The 20,635-nt window shown below is 34.1% G+C and overlaps 4 protein-coding genes across 4 annotated transcripts; 3 read left to right on the forward strand and 1 right to left on the reverse strand.

Moving 5' to 3' along the window:
• Window positions 1-228: 228 nt before the first annotated feature.
• Window positions 229-1,007, forward strand: LOC133302301 (josephin-like protein). The gene is made up of 2 exons (XM_061502059.1): window positions 229-312; window positions 552-1,007. Exons 1-2 carry the CDS (start codon window positions 229-231, stop codon window positions 1,005-1,007), a joined length of 540 nt encoding a protein of 179 aa, XP_061358043.1.
• Window positions 1,008-2,225: 1,218 nt separating this feature from the next.
• Window positions 2,226-2,615, forward strand: LOC133302302 (josephin-like protein). The gene has a single exon (XM_061502060.1). It carries the CDS (start codon window positions 2,226-2,228, stop codon window positions 2,613-2,615), a length of 390 nt encoding a protein of 129 aa, XP_061358044.1.
• Window positions 2,616-3,595: 980 nt separating this feature from the next.
• LOC133302316 (uncharacterized) lies at window positions 3,596-4,133 on the reverse strand. Its single transcript, XM_061502078.1, has one exon. It carries the CDS (start codon window positions 4,055-4,057, stop codon window positions 3,785-3,787), a length of 273 nt encoding a protein of 90 aa, XP_061358062.1. The 5' UTR covers window positions 4,058-4,133; the 3' UTR covers window positions 3,596-3,784.
• A 3,176-nt stretch (window positions 4,134-7,309) lies between these two features.
• LOC133302303 (cytochrome P450 86A1-like) lies at window positions 7,310-8,878 on the forward strand. The gene has a single exon (XM_061502061.1). The coding sequence runs from the start codon at window positions 7,310-7,312 to the stop codon at window positions 8,876-8,878; it is 1,569 nt and encodes a 522-aa protein (XP_061358045.1).
• The last annotated feature ends 11,757 nt before the right edge of the window (window positions 8,879-20,635 follow it).

The raw sequence follows: 20,635 nt of genomic DNA on the forward strand, positions 1-20,635 counted from the left end.
GAAAAGAGAGGAACATTTGAAATATTTCTGTGTGTATTGACTGATGAAGGCTGTACAATATATAAACAGACTAATGGGCTAAGCCCAAACCTAATATAATTTGACCTAATACAAATTAAGGAAATCCTAATTACAAAATAAGAAAACCCTAATTACAATATATTTCTAACATCTCTATATATTATATATATTATGCTTGTATGAATCTTGTGACAATTGACACGGAAGATGACGAGTCAAAGGTCCAAAATCTACCACGAAAGGCAAAGATTACAGTTCTGTCTGAAGCACTCTCTCAACTCCCTCTTTCAGGTGCTTTTGCTCAACCACTTTTCTTTCCACTCCCTCTTCTCTTTCTTTGTTTCTTTTAACAACTCATAACAGAGGCAAGAGAATGCTTGCAATCACTGGTTTCTTGACTCTCAAGAAAATCCAGTGGAAACCCATCTCTGCAAGATCATTGGGTGATGGTTTCACCATTCAAAATTTGATATTTTTTTTTTTCATTCATTTCAACTCAATCTTGATTTGGTTTCTTTGGCTTCAATCAGGAAAAGATGTTTACTCGAGGAAGCTTGAATGCAATTGCTGGAAAGCTAGCACGTGATGGCTCCAACAGCAGAACTTGGAAACCATCCTTTTTTATTTTTAAGCCACATCATAATGTCTTTACTGGAAACTATGATGCGAATGTTCTAATGGCGGCTTTGGAAGAGAAAAGAAAGAATGTAATATGGCATGATCGTCGTAAAGAATCACGCTCCATTGATCTTGATGCACCTGAAGATGTTTTAATGGGGATGGTGATTAATGTGTCAGTGAAAAAGGTTGCTGGGATTTGGAGTGTTAGACACTGGATTGCATTGAGAAAGATTGATGGGGTTTGGTATAACTTGGACAGTAACCTTCGTGCTCCTGAACCTTTCCAAGGTACAGACCAAGTAAGAATATTCTTGGATCATACCATTCGTCATGATGGGGAAATTTTCCTTGTCAGGAATGAGTAAAAACGACTGACAATTTTATGAACTTTTGGGACTTGTGTTTGTTAATATCTTTTGCTGTTGACTCCTGATGTAAATGCAGAACTTGATATTTAAACAATCTGACATGTCAAAAAGAGACTATTGTGTACACCAGCATCAGATAGAAACTGATTAAACATTCCATACACTGTGACTCAGAATGAGTTGCTGAATGAAATCATTTTTGTGAGATTCTTTGTCTTGTTATTGAGAATCTTTAATTGCAGTTTCTTGGGGTATAATTTCCTCTGCTTAAAGTTGTGTGAAACTAGTAATCGCTGCTTAATGAGTGTTACCCCCACCTCCCTCATTTTCCAATGAACAATTTTCTTATTATGGGGGGTTTTGGGCAAAGATAAGGGAAAAATGTATGTAATTTTAGATGATATAAGTTGTGTCATTTTAAATGACACAAATTGTGTCATTTTAAAAGTATGAGTTTCACCTCTTTGTGTCTATGAAATGACATAATTTGTGTCATTTAAAATGACACAAACTTTTCCTTATAATTGTTTCAAGTGTTGAGCCCATTTAAAATAAAAAATGTTCCCACTTTGTTTGATTTTACTCAACCTAGATAGTAGATACCCTTCACCAGAAAATTTATGGCAAAGATACCTATCTTAGGCACACAGAGGTTTTATGTGGGACCCACATAGATGTGTCTTTGACTAAGTAATGCATCATGAAAGTGTTCTCAACAATGTCTGCATAGTCAATGGGAGGCAGTGCATCAGAAATAGGAAACAAAGAAAGCAAAGTGTATCTGCTCATTTTAGTTTTCACTTATTACCCATTATTATTCCTCTTTTCTCACCACCTTAACCCACCTTGTTGGCACATGTCTTTGTTCCTTTTACACAGCTCTTTCATACCCATAATAGAAACACACACATGTATACTTGTTTCCGGTTTGAAATCATCTACAGTTTTATTCTATAGACAAAAAACAAAAATCATAAACAAAACGAAATAAAAAAGAGAAACACAATAATGAGTCACAAACATCATGCAGTTCCTTATTGCAGTTCCTCATTTCATATTTCCAACCTTTCCAACAACTCTATTGCTGGTCTTACCTACAATTCCTTTTATCCTTGACCACATAACATTCACATAACATGCACACTCTCTTGTTCTCTCTCCCTCCTTTTGTATATAATGCTATCATTATGCCAAATAAAAAAGTGAAGCACAATAATGAGTCACAAACGCTACTTCTTTGAGAAAACAAGCTTGCACGGGAAACAGAACTCTAAGAGGAGAGCTTATAGAAACCAGCATGCAAAGAGCTGCATGTTCAGGATTCCTTGGCGCTCTGAATTTTCCCCCATTGAGTTTCTGAAGGGTGTTGCAGAAAGAGTGACAAAAGCTTTTTGCTTGTGTTCTGTGAGAAGATCTACAAACCGAGGTTCATCTTCCATGGGAAGATCAAAACCCATAGGGGTCTCTGTCGATTATTATAGGACAGCTGCTGTTGAGGACTGCATTGATTTCATCCACACTTCCTTTTCTAGATCAAATTCTTTAACCACAACAATAGACAGAGAAGAAGTTATGCATACTTTTTTAAAAAACTTTCAATCATAGACTCTTAAGGTGTGGTTGCTACAATATTTTAGTGTCTATGTTCTTGTATGTGTTCATGTTTAGAAAATAACAATGGTGTGACCAGAAGGTTACTGTGGAATATATCATATATGTTTACTATGTGGCCATACAAACATAATCAGTTGTATCTTCATTGTATGAGCTTCTAAGTTCAAACTCTGCATTTCATTTCAGCTAAAACAGTAAGTTGTTCTTTCCTTTGATACTTATTTTTAAAAATTAATTGATATATTATGAACAATTATTAGTGGAAATTTTAAGCATTACAGTGCACATGCTTAACTAGCAATATTCAATTAGAACCATTTAATAGGTGTCACATTCACATTAAAGGGCAAGTTATTCTCAATGGAGTATAAGATTTGGGTCTGAAATATCTATAAGCCATAAAAAACATGAATTAATAGTTTCATACCCTTGGCAAATTGAGTAATCATCTTACTTTAATCATTAAGTTCTTGATAAGCATCAAATCCGAATGGTTTTATGCTGAATTGCTGACCATTTTGCAAGAGATGATAGTGCTTCTGCCAAGGTTAGCTGAGCTCAACGTTAGAGTCAAAGCTCAAAGCAGAAAGCGTTACTTTCAAGTTTGAAACTTGCCTTTCTCTTTTTGTTATGACATCAAATCACATCTAGATGATCATAATTTACATATTGGGTCAATTCCATTTAACCTTTGGCGCTTCTATATACTAACTGAATAGTGAATTAACTTCTGATTTCATTGAACAAACAAAATAGGCTACAATTGTTTCTTTTCTTAAATATAACTCCAACATAGACAACAACAATAGCAGGGTGTTAAAGCTTATCTTCTTAGGTTGTCTTCTGCTTGAAATGAAATTTTCATTTTAAACGTTGAAATTTGGATGACATTACCAGAGACAAGACATAATTTTAAGTATATTGCCTAGACAAGTAAAGTAAATTACCAAAATATCCAAAGATAGCAAGAGTTCCAATTGTTAAACAGATTGTACCTTGTTGGTAATTGATCCAAAATGAATAGATTTGTTCTCTAAATACAATGACCCAGAAAAAAGCAAACATAATTTATAAGATTCCAGAAGGCTAAGAGGTTGAAAAGCTAAGTGAACAAGACAATAATGCATGCACTTGAAATAGGTAAATGCAAGGTAATTGCTTCAGTTCTTGGCAAACAAGCCTCCAAAGCCGCCACCCTTCTTCTTTTGTGGCACTGCCACTGAGTTCTTGCGGCCACTAGTGGTGCCTCCATTCTTCTCCTCCACCTTCTTGAGGATAGGGTCAGTCTCTAGCAGCTGGTCTTCCTTCTGCAATCCTCCAATAATCCAATCCCAAAGTCCTTTCTCCACTTTGCTACCACCTTCACCCTTTGCTGCAGTAGCTGCAAAGACTCTACTAGTTGCTGGAGCAAATGACATGATCACTGAAGCCATCTTCAAAGCTTAGAGAAGTTTTGGTGAGTTTGAATAATGGAGAGTGGAGGCCAAGTGCCAATGATAATATAATATATGTAATGTGGTTGCATCTCACAAGTGAATGTGAGCCATTGGATTGGTTTTGAATGGTGACTTGGGAACTCTAAAGCATGAGCTCTCCACAAGTGTCTTATCTTGACTGTTTATAATTTTTTTGGTGCCTAAAATTTTTCATCAGGAAGGAAAAAATTATGGCAAGTTGAGGTTTTTTCTCCAAGTTGAGGGTTCATCCTTAGGAATAAATTTTTGGTACGACTGGTGTACCTAGATTCAGTGCATCTCATCAATGAAAACATTACACATTAGAGGAGAGAGAAAAAATCTGACAGAAAAAAAATAAATTTAGCTAACATGTAATATTTTCATTGGTGGGATACACTGAATTTTTGGTACAGCAGTAGTACCAAAGATTTATTCTAATAAATCTTTGGTTCTACTGCTGTACCTAGATTCAGTGCATCTCATCAATGAAAGCATTACACATCAGAGGAGAGAGAAAAAATCTGAAGAAAAAATTTATTTCATCCTTAGCTGGTGAGGCTGTGAATTTGACATGTGGTTACACTAGAACCATTGCCTCTTCCACTCCATTTTCAGGTTGAACATTACCTATGTGAGTAAATGGCCACTGCCCACTTCTATGGGCCTCTAATTAGGATCCTCTTTTTAGATAGTGGTCCTTAGTCCATTAGACAGTGTCATAGTTTATGACTTACTTGGGTCCAAAACATATTGCAAAAAAACAAAGGTTTAGGCCCTTTGACATGTAATAATTTTTTTATAAAAAATATAAGGATAAGATTGTGTACAATCAACTCGATTCATATTCTTGCAAGTCTAACTTGAATATAAAATTTATCCTTTTAAAATTGTACTTTTAAACTTGTAAACTGATTCATGTGTCTATAACGCTATAAAAATAGGGGTTTGCATTTGTCATTTAACATGACACAACAAAGTTTCCTACACACACAACGTTTTGTGGGGCCCACAATTTTTGAAGAAAAAAGAAAAAAAGAAAATTACGGCACGCAAAACGAATCTCTATAATATTACACAATCATTTTTCCTACAACATAACTCTTATAAAACCCATAAAAATATTATTATAACTTAATTGTGCTATTTTTTTATGCATACCATTACCAGTTCTGTATCTACTGTACCAAAATTTTAACTGGGCTCGTTTGAATTTTCAGTACTGCATAAGTTTCTAGAAAAACCATGTCGTCTGCAAATATTAGTATATAAAAACATTTATCAATTTTGTTATATTGCTTTTGAATTAGAAAAACCATATGCCTAAAAAGTCACGTGTTCCTTTTCAAAAAGGGAAAAAGAAGAAAATAGAAATCATGGGTTGGTTAGATTGCAAGGGAAAAAGAGGCTAAATAAAGGAGAGGTTTCTTATGTGTTTTATTACAAGTTTCTTTTTCTTTCAAACGTTTGCTCCTCTATACTCAATAGTCAAGCCAGTTATTAACTATGTTCATTGATTTATACATGTTTTTCTGACACACCAATTATGCGAATTGTTCCAAATTTTGCAGCAAAACACATTTTCTCACTTCGGGTAAACCATATCTAACTACTATTTTTTCTTGCACTCTACACTGTATTGTGCGCATAAGAATACAAATAAAAAAAGGAGGTTGGCATATATTTATTAAAATTATACATTGAACCCATTTCGTAAAATTAAATACACTGATAAAAGGCCAAACCCAAAAAATTCTAACATTCTCTTGGGCAATATTATCAATGATAGGATTTTAATTTATTTTGAAATCATTTTATTTAAAATCAGCGTATTATTTTTACATAATTTTAAGCACATTAAGTGTAAGACTTAAATTTTCAAAATATCATCAAGACCTATAATCAAGCAAAATAACTTTTCTTGCAAGGCAGAAAATCAAAACACCATTAATCACGTTATTTTAAAAAATTGAATAGAAATTGTAAACAAAAAATGATAACATGACCAAAAAATAAAAATAATTATTATTATAAAAATAAGGATTTAGAACATATAAATATAAGCTCTTTTGCGAATGAGAAATATTTCATATAACAGCAACAAGCCAACAATGTCAAAAAATTTAACATTTGTGCGCCGCAGAATTTTTGCTGTTAAAATCGTTTCGAGCATGCCACGATCAATTATTAATTTATGAATTAACCCCATAAATAAATCAAATAATATATAAATTCAAGTGATACAACATTCTAAATATTTTATTTAACAAGAAGTTCCATTAAATTTGTAAATAAACTACTGAAGTAGTATACGCCTACTCAATTAAGCAAACTAACCTCAAACATGAATGAAGAATTGCTCAAATCATTTTCGCATTCATTTACAATTTTCCAAGACCATCATAAGAATAAAGCTTAATTAACAAATTGGGGGAGCAACATTAAGTGCATCGAAATATCATAAAATAATTTACAAGATTCACAAAGGAATATGCAATTAATAAATAAAGAAGTCTTTTCCTGCGTCATTATTGACAAGCCATCACGCGATTCACCGCTGATTTCCATTTTTTCCCCTTAAACAAACGACTCATAAACAACCTTTCATCTTCTTCAGGTTCATTTCAACGTAAAAAAGCATTACACACCACTTAAAAAACAACCTTTCGTCTTGTTCAAAACCGAAGCTTCATGCAAAGGACCTTTATTTTATAATCCAAGAATTCAAACAAAAACCCCTCCATCTCCTGTTTTTTCAAACCTACTTTTTTTTTACTCCTAATAACCACTAAAAAATATACATTTTACATAAATTAAACTAACGTGAAGTGGAGAGAGAAAACCTAAGACGAAGTGAGATAATTAGGTAACCAGTTAAGCTTCTAGTCATCATATACATCAATAAAAGTTTGACATTTCGTTTACCCAAAAGAAAAAGCATGCTAATTTTAGTAACCAAAAGATAGAAAAATAAAATAAAAATAACACCCTGAGAATAAGTGCATGGATGGATGGTTCTACTTTTCCGGTAGGTATCACACATACACTGAGTTTCTATCAACCTAACAGAGACTCTACGATGCCAAAAAATTCCCAACCACCTCTCCTAAACCCTTCTTCTCACTATATCATTCTGTAAATATATATATATAAACACCAATCTTTCTCTTAAATTCAGTTCAAGCTTAAAACCCAGTTTCTTAGAAGTGTCATAATTACCATATCATGCAAATGGATACACTCCCTCTTCTCTTCACCCTAGCAGCTTCACTATTTGCTTATTTCCTATGGTTCCACCACCTAGCTCGAACCCTAACCGGTCCAAAAGTGTGGCCATTCGTTGGCAGTCTCCCAGTTCTCTTCAAGAACCGTAACCGGTTTCACGATTGGATCGCCACAAACCTAAAACAAACTGGTGGTTCACTTACTTACCAAACATGCATCCTCCCTCTCCCTTTCTTGGCTCGCAAGCAAGGGTTCTACACAGTCACAAGCCACCCAAAGAACATAGAGCACATCCTCCGGACCCGGTTCGACAACTACCCGAAAGGACCAAAATGGCAAACCGCGTTCCACGACCTATTAGGCCAAGGAATCTTCAACAGTGACGGCGAGACATGGCTCATGCAACGCAAAACTGCAGCACTTGAGTTCACAACACGAACACTAAGACAAGCCATGGCTCGGTGGGTGAACCGAACCATAAAGAACCGGTTATGGTGCATTCTAGACAAAGTCGAAAAGGAAAAAGTTTCAGTTGATTTGCAAGATATTCTTCTACGTTTAACCTTTGATAACATTTGTGGACTCACCTTTGGTAAAGACCCTGAAACCCTTTCACCTGAACTACCTGAAAACCCGTTCTTCGTTGCATTTGATGCTGCCACTGAAGCCACGTTACATAGGTTATTATACCCTGATATAGTTTGGAGGGTCGAGAAGGTTCTGAACATTGGTATAGAGAAGAAGCTGAAGCAGTGTTTGAAGGTTATCGATAGTTACATGAATGACGCTGTTTCTGCTCGTTATGAAGCTCCTTCCGATGACTTGTTATCACGGTTTATAAAGAAGCGCGACGGCGACGGAAAGCCCTTCAGTGACGCCGTGCTTCAACGCTTTGCTTTGAACTTTTTGCTCGCCGGAAGGGACACCTCATCGGTGGCGCTCAGCTGGTTTTTTTGGCTTGTCATGAACCACCCTCACGTGGAAGAGAGGATTTTAAACGAGTTGACAGCAGTTTTGGCTGAGACTCGCGGCGGAGAACGACAGAGGTGGGTGGAGGAGGCGGTGGACTTTGAGGAAGCTGAGAGGCTTGTTTATCTGAAAGCTGCTTTGGCTGAAACGATGCGTTTGTATCCCTCCGTGCCGGAGGATTTCAAGTACGCCGTCTCCGATGATGTTTTGCCGGACGGGACGGTGGTTCCGGCAGGTTCAACGGTGACGTATTCAATATACTCTGTGGGGAGGATGAAGAGTGTGTGGGGTGAGGATTGCATGGAGTTTAAACCGGAAAGGTGGATTTCGGTTCATGAAGACCGGTTCCAGTTCGAACCGCCAAAGGATGGGTTCAAGTTCGTGGCTTTTAATGCTGGACCGAGGACTTGTTTAGGGAAGGACTTGGCTTACCTTCAGATGAAATCTGTGGCTGCGGCTGTCCTGCTTCGTTACCGGCTGTCTCCGGTTCCCGGTCACCGGGTGGAGCAGAAGATGTCTCTCACTCTCTTCATGAAACATGGGTTACGTGTGTTCTTGCATCCACGTGTGCTTAAACCACAGGTTGTTGCTGCCACCTCTGCATAGGAAGATGGTGGTTTGATCATAAACACAGAGTACAGAGGGCAGTGTGGTCATTTCACCAGGATATAATGTCAATTTATTATTTATGTTTCTATGTCGATACTGTTTTATTGCTTATGGGTGGGTGTGTTTGTTGTTGGGTTGCGTCTTGGGTGGGTGATTCAAACTTGGGTGTGTCCTTTGTTGTTTATTTACATATCAGAAGATACAGGTTTTTATATTCATGTCCTTAATCAATAATACAATTACACAAATATATGATTATAAAATACTTTTTTTTTAATTATTCGAAATCATTTATACATGCAACTTATTATTATTATTATTATTATAAATATTATTATATGCAGGTAAATTTTTTTTTTTTTTTGTGTAGAAATATATGCAGGTAAATTTAATTCAACTACTAGTGAAACTTTCCTACTTTCTTTAACCTTTGACCATTAAAATTTCAATTTTCCCATTAATTAGATTAATCAGATTTGTTTTCGGATGACCTCTGCATTATACGTATATGACTGAACTAACCCGAAATTACCAATCCTTAAAATTGGTTCATTTGGTAGTTCAACTGTTGCTCCTAAACCTATCTCACAAATCTACATCGTTATATTCTAGGGTTGTTGCACACTTATTTTTTATCTTCTTACATCACTTTTCCTTCCGTATAAACATGATTGGTCACTAGTGTGGTGTGTGGTGTCTGGTGTCATTTTACAATTACTCGAATCAGTTATTTACCTGGATAAAAGCATTTTTAAAGATAGGTATATTTTTATTGTGACTCTCACAACCTTACACAGATTAAAAGTTGTTTGACCATTCAGGGATGCCTTAATGACATGTATACCACCAGGATATAACGTCAATTTATTATTTATATATCTAAGTCTATACTATTTTATTGCTTTTGGGTGGGTCGCGGTTGGTTGTTGGGTTGGGTCTTGAGTGGGTAATTGAAACTTGGGTGTGTCCTTGTTTATTTTCCACATAGAAGATACAAGTTTTCATATTCTTGTATATGTTACACCCGCAATAAATTTTAACAAATTATACTTATTATATAAAATTATATAATTATTTATAATTTGATCCGGATTAAAATTATAATTTGGCTCAGGTTACAATTTGTAATTTGGCCCTATGTAAAATTTAAAATATTTTTGGTGAAAGTTTTGGATAAGTTGTATTAGGTTATGTGTCTAATTTCGACTTATATAAAATAAATAAATTAGTTTTAGTAAAATTAAAAAAATATTTAATAAAATTATTATTCTTCTTAGTGCTTCTTACTCAGGTGTTCTGCATTTAATATAATTTAAATACATTATAATATGAACTAATTAAAATTAAGAAAAATAAAGGCACAAATAATTTTTCGGCCCGAGCTCAAATTGGAGACAGGCTCCGCCATTGACTTGCTCTGACACCGACACGAGATACGTGACACAATACTCCAAAAATTATTTCTAAAAAATATTAGATTTTGACATGTTAGGACACATTTTGATATTAAATAATATTTTTAATTTATATAGTGTATATTATATTTAATATTCAATAATTTAATAAAAAAATAAAACTAAACTTATATTGCCCATCAATATTGCAAAGAAACATAAGATGTAAATATTTACTATCATATTTTTAAATTGAAAACCTCTTATACACTCTAGTGAGATTTATTCAGTATCAATTTTAAATTTTTATTATATCAGCTTGGTAAAACATCGATCAATTCTGTTATCAAAAAAAAAAAAAAAACATCGATCAATTTTTTCATGATATATAACGAAATTTCAAATATTATAGATCTCAGAGCTTGTCAGAGTATCGGGAAGTGTCAGGAGGGTCGAAATGTCCTGGTGCTACATTGTCGTTAATCAATAATACAAAACACAAATATATGATTATGAAATTCTTTTTTAATATTGGAAATCATTTATACGTGCAATTTTTTTTTATCATTGAAATATATGCATGTATATTTAATTCAACTACTAGTGAAATTAGGGATGATAATCCACATTGACATGACATTAAAATCGGGTTAAAACATGCAATAGGGACACAATCCATTTATTTTGCGGATTGAAATGACACAACACGAATAATCCACAACCTCAAAGTGTGTTGTTTATTATATAGGTTAATACGACATGACATGAATTATGTGGGTGTGTTTAGAGGTGTGCAAAAGAACCAAAAAAACTGAAATGAACTACACTTATAAAATCTGGTTTTTAAAAATCAGTTCTTAAACTGAAATGCTTTTTAATCCAGTTCTTGAACTAAACTAGTTTTGAAAAAGCCAATTCATGAATTGAACTAGTTTATGTACCGAATTGACTTTCAAAACCAATTTAAGAACGGAACTGGTTTAAAAAACCTTGAACCGAATTGGTTTTTTTCTTATTTATTTTGTTCCTTCTTTTATCTTTTTTTTTATTGCTTTATTTCCTTATTTTTTTCTTTTTCTTTTTTTCTCTTATGTATTTTTCTCTTGTTTTTAATTAATTATTGTTTTTTTTTCAAATTTGTGGTATTATTTATATTTTTAATTTTTCTGAAATATTTTTGTACTTTTTAGTTGGTTTAGAACTGGTTCAAAAATCAGTTTTAGGGGTGTCTAAAACAACCACAAAACACTACCCTTAAAAAAATAAATTTTTAAAAATCAGTTTTTGAATTGAAATATTTTCATAAACTAGTTCTTGAACTGAAAACAATAAATGAACCGAAGCAATTATTTTTTCTTTTTTTCATTTATTTTTGTTTTCCCCTCTTTATTTTTTTTTTATTTTTTTACTATCTTCTTTCTTTTCTTTATTTTTATTTCTTTATTGGTTTATTTTTTCTCTCTTATGTATTTTTTTAAAATATTTATTTCTTTTTCTAATTATTAGTATCATTTTTATATTTTTTAATTTTTTGTCTCTTTTTTCTTTAATCTTTTCATAATTTTTATTTGGATTCATAATTGATTTTAAAAAATAACTATGAAATGATTTAAAACCAGTTCAGAACTAAATTGAACTAATAAACCGATTCAATTCTCAGAACTAGATTTTTTTTCCCATTCAATTTTGTTTGGCAAATAAAAAAAAGAACTGAAGTGAACAATGCACATCCTTAGGGGTGTGCAAAATACCAAATAAAAACTGAATTGCATTCAAAACCGCACCGCATTGAACCACAAAAAATTGGTTCTTTCAACCAGTTCACAAACCAGAACCATTTTCATTTTTTAAAATAAATTCAATAATGAATCAATTCAAAACCGATTAATAACCGGTTCGAACTAAGCCGAACCATTTAAACATTATGTTGTCCAAATCATCCAACACAAACCATCTTCTTCGCTCAATGACCCAATGAGCTTGTCTCTTATTCAAGGCTATTCTTCTGGTGAAGATGAATGCAAATGCGAACACGACCACGATTCCGACGACGACAATGACGACCTCGGATGTGAACCATCCGCCGCGACCCACCCTAGGCGACAGATCAATCTTCGACCACCTTCTCCAAAACACTTTTGCTGCTTCTGGTCTTCCTTCTGCATTCGACGCATTCTCCAAAGTAACTTCCCCACATCCCCTTTCAAATAAGGGTGTGCATGGAGCGGTTCATAACCGGTTTTAATAAAAACCGAACCGAACCGGTTTTCTTCTTTTAAAATCGATTTTTAATTTTCTAAATCGATTTGAAACCAGATCCAAAACCGGTTTATGTTTTATAACCGATTTTGATTTCAAATCGATTTTAAACCGGTTTCAATTCAAAATCGGTTTTAAATCAAAACCGGTTATGAACCATAAACCGGTTATCAAGTTCAAAATCGATTTTTTGACAAATTCAAAATCGATTTTTGATGGATTGTGCTGCTTTTTTGATAAGTAGTTGTTTGTTTCTTCCGGTATAGGTAGTTAACCAACTATTTCTTGCAAGAATCTTCATTGTTTTGGAACTCTCGGGACGAAATGATTCTTATAGAAATTGTTTCACGTTGTTTTGAGAGTGATTGGTAGAAGAATAGTTGAATTATTTTAAAATTATAAAAAAAAAATTGCTCTTCGGTCTCTCAAGATTTATGTTACTAAGAGTTTCATTTGAACTAATGGAGGATGGTATGGGTATGGGTGTTCAAAATGTCCAAAAGAACTAAACCAATCCATAACAAGCTGCTCCACATTTTAAAAACTGGTTATTTCCCTCTCTTTTAATTTTTCACAATCTAAAAGGTGCGGCTTTTTTCTAAGTTATCCATGTTTTCCCTTTAGGGGGTGTTTGGTTGAGGATTTTCAAAGATTTATCTATGCATCTCACTTTGGGAAAGTGTGACATCCACGTTTGGTAGAGGGTTTTGAAATATTTCCCCAGCTCTTATATTTAGATAGCAATCCAGAAATGCTTGTAAAAAGCAACTATAAATCACTGTTATGAAAGACAAGTACATGGTGATATTCTATAGTTAGCCGGCAAAATGTTAAAAATGGCATCCATTTGCAGACCAAAATACCCTCGCGCGAGAGGTGTTGATGCAGCTGACTTGATCTCATTCATGCTGAAGCTTAGTTTTCATGTCATCGGGGAGGCATATTATAACACCTCGCAATTCTAAGTTTAAATATTAATATATTAAATGAGAATTAAAAGGAAGGATTAGTGAAAATCTTAAAAATTAGGCCAAAATACAAAGAAAGGGCAAAACGGTAAATTAATCATGCACACAACCCTAGGAAGGAAATTGAGTATAAGGTCTCAGATGATAAAAAGAACCTTGGAAATGGATTCAGAACGAAAAATTGAGTGGTTAGGCAAGTTTCAGAAAAACCAGTGAATAGTATTTTTACCGGGTCAAAATACCACAGTACGATTGCACCGTAAAACGTGCCGATTGAGTTTTGAGGTCTAGGTTGTAAATATGAGTTATAAATGGTTCATAGAACTAGGAAATATGATTTCTGAAAATATTTGATGGAATTAAGTTAGTTTGGGGAAGCGTGCCGACCGGAAAACTCCGGATTCATCTGATCAAGTATAATGAAAGGACAATGGTTAATGTTAAAAATTAGAGTTTCTAAATAAGTTGTGAATTTATGGACGTTTAGTGGAATCAGAGGGAAATTTAATTAAGTTTTAAATCGCGTGAGGTGGCGGTGGGACCCACCCCACTCAAAGTCACTTAACCACATAAGCACCTACTATTCATCATCACTTCCACCTCCCTTTCTCTCTCCTAAAACCGTGAGTCTCCCCCTCCTTAGGCACCTTAGGGCTTCAACTTTCTTCCTTGCTAAATCCATCAATTCTCAACCAAATCAAGTGATTTTTGTGTTGAAATTTATTGGAATCAACATTCCAAACACATTGGTGGTATCCATTATCCTTGAAACCCTCTCTTTGGTGAGTTCTTGGCCATTTTCAGCTGCGAATTTTTGGAGAAAAATTGATGTTCATGGAGTCATTTGGTCCTCCATTGCTTGGATAAGTCTTGGAGGAGTATCAAGCCTTGGTTGTGAGTATGTTTCCACCTCATTTACATGGTTTAATTGTAGATTATGTTTATGAACCATAAACCTTGAATTGTTTATGTGTGATTTTAGAGAGCTCAATTGGGAAAATTTTGTACATGAATGTGTCTTAGAATAATGTATATTAGACATAAATGCAATGAAAATTTTAGGTGAAAAATATGATTTTTTTTAACTTAGAATATTTTGAGGTGTCATGACCTTGAACTTGGAAAATGTGTTAGGATTTTAGTGGTGAGTTGTTGGATGATTATATGTGGATATAATGGTATTGTGTGAAGTGTGGAAGGGTTGAAAATTGAGGGGAATCCCTTGGTATTACATAGGTCACAATTCGGCCATTTAGAGAGTTTTAGGTACATTGAGGTACTAGAGATCTTTTACAAATTGGGGATTTTAGGAAAAACAAAGGAAACTCTGGCGAATTTTCTGTAGAATTGACAGATTTTAGATGAACTTCGGGAGAGCATATCTCCCTCCACAGAGGTCCAACAGGGACGTGCCATACGCCATTTTGAAGCTTGAGATGTCCCCTACATTGTGTCAAAATCTGAGAATATTCTGGGTTTCACTCAGACCTGTAGAAGTATGTGAACACGGACTGTCCAGAACGCTCCTATGCAGGGGCTGTTTCTGGCAGTTTTTGAGAATTTTATTCCCGCTTCGTTTCTCATTCAAATTAAGCGTATTATATATCAAATTGAAGGTTGAGGTTTCTAGTTTGTGTTGTAAATATTTGAGAGCAATTGGATGAGAGGATTTTCTGAAGTAATTCATGGAGTGAGGGATGTTTAAAGCTATTTTGGGGATGGTTGGCAGTTTTGCTTGTCCAACTTCAAACGGCGATAACCGGAGCAAACGAGCTCCAAATAAAGCGTGCGATAGCTTCATAGAAAGGTAATTAAGTAAGAAAAAAATATAGCTAGAAAGGAAGGTCTGGTTTTGTGCAATGAGTCCGCAGAAAAATAATTACCGAACCATGTTCGGATAGGTAGAAAACGTAAAATTAAGAAATTAGCTAAGTGGGTTTATGGGAACCTCTTAGTGGCTTTTAATAAGTAAAATAAGTTAGAAGAGTAGTTTAAATAAGTATTCCGTAAAGAGACTACAGTTACGGTCACAACTTTTAATTATTACGCTTTTTATTGTTTTAAATACTCGCGTAATAACGAAAAAAGTTTATTCGTTTTTTTATAAATGAATTGTTGTGATTGTAACTGCGCTTAATATCATAATTAATGTTAACAATATCGGTGTACAACGGGCTGTTACACATATAATATAAACACAATGACTGATTTTCAGAGGAACATAATTAAGGACCTAGTAGACCTTGGACTGGTCAAACTTCAACAGGGAAGGAAAGAAAGTTGGTTCATACCAACGAAGTTGGCAACCAATCTTTCAGTGAGCTTGTCTGATTTATCATCTCAAAAATAGGGATTTGTGGTTGTGGAAACAAATTTTAGAGTTTATGCATACTCATCTTCAAAATTACATTGTGAGATATTGCGGTTGTTCTCAAGGATAGAGTATACACTTCCAAATCTTGTTGTTGGATAGTGAATGTAGTTGTTAAAGATGAATTCACTTTTCATATAGCTTTTCGAGGGTTGTTCGTGTTAATTTTGGGAGACTTCTCCTTGCAACTTTAGACCAATTATAGTGTAAAACAAGAAACTAGAACCAAACACTGAACAAAACCGGTTATGAACTGGATTCCAAACTGAATTTAGTGAAAACAATATAAAACATTAAAAAAAGAGATTAAGGCTATCACTATTACAAACTCTTCTTCCTCGTTAAAATACGCAGAGATTGTTTTCTTTTCTCCAAAAAAGAAACCCGCTTGAAAGAAAACAAAGACAGAAAATCTTTTTCACTCTTTCTCTTGTGCTTTCTCTTATAATCATCTTCGTTGCCAAGCAAGCTCCTCTCGTGAGGTTGAATGAAAGTCTTGTGATATTTTCTTCAAGTTTCCATTGTTGCAAGATATCTCTTCGAAGGAAATCAGATTAGGAATCTTGAATCATATTTTGGGGCTTTTTACGGTATATTTTGAAAAACTCAAATCTGTTTGTTATTCATTAATTTGGTGTCTTTGTTAATTCACATGTTAGTATCTGGATTTTCTGATTTTATGTGATATAATCTGAGAATTTAATATCTTGATATGTTCATTATTAGAAGCTCAATCTTTAAATATCCAGATTCGTTGCTGCTGAAATTTTAAGGTTTTTAATACTTATATCATTAGTTTGATTTTCTGCGTATGGTATAAAATTTTGGAGTTTAGTTTGTGCTTTATTGCGATATATTTAGTGTGATAGGACACTGTATTGATTGCACATTTTTTTGTTACAAATATAAAAATTATGTATTATGTATAAAAAGAGAACATAGATTGAGGTGGTTTGAGCACGTGATGAAAAGACCCATGGATGCTCCTATAAGAACATAAGTTTGTTGCCAAGAGCTAAACACAAAAAGAGGCAGAGGTAGGCCGAAGCTTACTTGGGGGAAAGTAGTAAAACAATATTTAATGGAGTGGGATATAGATTGGCGGACAGTATGTCTTAGAACGGAATGGAGAAAAGCTATAAGTATGGTGGAGGGTTAGACCCGCTGTTATTCCTATGTTCCAGATGGTCCCTTTTTAGTCCTTTTCCCCTTCATTTCCCCCACTTCTTCTTGTCCCTTTCTTTTTTACTTTTATTTATTTATATATACATATATTTTTATTTTATTTTATTTTATTTTATTTTATTTTATTTTATCTTATTATTATTTTTTATTTTTTATTTGTTTATTTTTATTTATTTATTTATTTTTTGCTTTTTTACTTTTTTTCAACCGTTTTGTATCTTTCATGTGGGTTCATCTACCACCGACCCCAATTAATTTGGGTTAAAGGTGTTGTTGATGATGTTGATGATGATGTATAAAAAGTGGAGTAGTTGTGTGTGGTAAATATGTCCTAGGTGTGTGAGGTGAAACTGAGTGGGTTGGCTACATTGTCTTGGCTTGAGACTGTTTCTTAAGGCCTAGAGCCTTAAGAATCCACTATGGTGTGTGGAGTTCTTGTGTGAGGGGAATTGGTGAACTCTTAAGTTCGGCTTGAGAGAATTCTCAGAGCTTGGAGCAATGCAGGCAATATGAATATTTGTGTATTTTGTTTAATTGATTGCATGATGCGTGTTTGTAAAACGATTCATTTGTGATTAATAAAATATTTGCAGCTACTTCAGTCTGAACGCAGCATCCCATTGCACTAAGGGGTGTGAACCAGGATATATCGTGTGTCTCTGTCTTTGCTTTAAATTACGAATTTTCTGTATTGAGGTAGAAAGAAACACTAATTTTGATTGAAAATGTTGTAGCAATTTTTATGTGGATATTATAGTGCTGTACCGGTTATCTGTTGTATTAAAAATTGATGAATCTGGTTACCTGCTTTGTTTTGTTGGATTTAAGTGCCGCTTAATATTATCTCTGCTTTTCAATTTTTGGATATTAATAAATTTATGTTTTGATTAAGAAAGCTTGTAACTGTGTGTATTGTAACACCCCGTAGTACTCCGGCTGTTAACATCCATAATATTTAGCATACATAGCGGAAGACTTTATTTTAAAGAATAATAAAGTGTCTTATAAAAATACGAGTAAATTTTTTTCCAAAATATTTTCTAAAACATTTTCAAGCGTTCATCTGATATATTGTATTAGCGTAACATTAACGTCTAAGTTTACTAATTAAAACCATTGGCCATCTCAATTGACCGTTGACCATCCGGATATGACCTTAAGTATCATTCCTGACGGAGTCTCGCGTACAGAATAACGGTTGTATTTTAGATAACTATGTGATAGATACAATAATTAAACTGACAACTCGCAAATTCAAATAACTGAATACATACATTAAGGCTATGTAAATTTCATAACGTCAAAGCTTCAGTAAATAATCCATAATTCCAATACTACAGTCATGAGCCAAAGTAAATACATAACATAATCTCAACATAAGGTAATTGGACATGTTAATGATATGTCATCACAGAGTCTAGTCATAATATAAATAATTAGCAGCATCATCAACTACTCCAAGGCAGGGCCTTTGCCCTTAGACTGCACATTGCTAATCTGGGTACCTGAAATGATGTCCCCAAACGGGGTGAGATAACCATATCTCAGTAAACTCAAGGTTCTTAGATAATCTAATCTCTTGAGCCCACTTCCTGCATGACAAGTCAGATATAAAGCATATATAACAAACATACAACATAAACATAGCATCATCATATCGTTCTTGTGTAACCCCAGGGTCAAAGCCATAAACAGTTACACATGTGTGACTCCAGGGACAAGCCATAGACAGTCAACATAACCTCTGTATGAAATAGCTCCCAGAGTCAAGTCATAGGCAGCCTACATACCTTAATCACTGGCCATGATTCTCATAACATATATCATCAGTGCATCATCATAACATCAAGATCATATAACATCTATATGAATGTGAATGAATGCACATATACAGTATACCACATACTTTTATACAATATAACCATAATGCCCGCTATCATGGTGGGGTCACAAGAGAGAGGAGCAACCAGAACCAGGAGCTTACCTCATTGAGCTTATCAAGCCCAACTCCAATATTATACGTATGCTCCAATACAATCCTCAAGTGCAAGGTTCTCTAGGCACACCTAGAGTATGAATCATTCACATAATTAATTACATAGTAATTAATCAAATCATATACAAAACTTAACCATTTAATGATTCCACTTTCCATACTTATATGTCAATAATATGCCATTTATAAGTCTAGACCAATTATTACATAATTACGTATTTTTGTGCATTATTACCTTCAACTTCAATCTTCAATCACTTACATAACTTAGAATCACATTCTAGGCTTACTTAGGTAACTTAGATTATTTTCACTCATCCAAGCCATATATATACTTATTATAAGTTACTAAGGGGTTCCTATAAGCCCACTTAGTCAAAATCTCACTTTTACGATTCTCTCATATCTGTACATGCTTCTGTTTTCCAGTCACTGTGCACAACTCACTGGTTATAAAATTCTCATATTTTAGTATGTTAATCTAGACTCAATTACCTTTTCAACAAGGTATCACACACCTTAATCAGAGCTATATAGCTCAAGTTATGATTTTTTAAAGTTCAACTCACAAATCTATTTTTAGGCAGTGCATGGAATCCCAACATCCCTCACTGTTTTCGTCCCTGTGAGAGTTTCAGAAATCCGATTTTTCTCAAATTTTAATATGTTGTAGGAGACACCTTTATATTTTATTCGAGGTAGCATAAACTTAATTTGAGTAAGGAATGAGAGAGATATGAATTTTACAAGTTGGACCTTTAGAATTGTCCCTGCTCTATGCGAGTTTGGGCAGTCTGGACTCAAATTCACTTTCTGGACAAGTCACAACACATAATACTTTTAAATTTTTGGATAATATAAATGACATTTCTAGCTTTAAAATGAGGTATTATGAGCCTCATTTGACCAAGGGATGAGGGAGATATCACCCTCCCAAGTTAGGGTGTAAACTAAAATTTTTAAGCTGATTTCTTTGTCCTTTGTTTAGTTAATTAGCCCCAACACTTAATTAATCCACTAATCCATTATTACCTTATTTTTAACACAAGTACTCCACTTATACTCAAGAGATCAGAATCATCTTGTGTCTCTTTTAGGGTTCAAGTTCTTCCTTTTTCATGAAATCCATACAAGGATTCAAAGATTATACCTTTTCACATCAATCAACCATTTCGTGGTTCAAAACTCACACCTTTAGCTCCAAGCTTCACTTTTTACAAACAAGGATGATCCTTTAAACAAGAACACATCTTCAAAAATATGCTCAAGAGTTAGAGCTCAAGAACACAAGAGAGAAAGATGATATTTTCAAGAAAAGTTTAGGAAACTTACACAAAACTCAAGAGAATCAAGCACACAAGTGATGCTCTTCAATAGAACTCAAGAACACAACTCCATAACTCCTTGAACCTTCAAAGCCATGGCTGTTCATGAGGATATTGACCATAAAAATTTGCTTCACACCATGAAAATGGTATGGTTGTGAAGAGGAGAGTGAGGAGAACAAGTTTGGTGAAGGAAGCTTGATGATTTGAAAAGGTTTTGGAGGAGAGATCCTAGAGAGAAGTTAGAGAAAAGTTT

The sequence above is a fragment of the Gastrolobium bilobum genome, unplaced genomic scaffold, assembly GCF_033153095.1.
Source record: "Gastrolobium bilobum isolate Gb01-03AN ecotype WA unplaced genomic scaffold, APGP_CSIRO_Gbil_v1 utg1301, whole genome shotgun sequence".
NCBI classification, from domain to species: Eukaryota; Viridiplantae; Streptophyta; class Magnoliopsida; order Fabales; family Fabaceae; genus Gastrolobium; species Gastrolobium bilobum.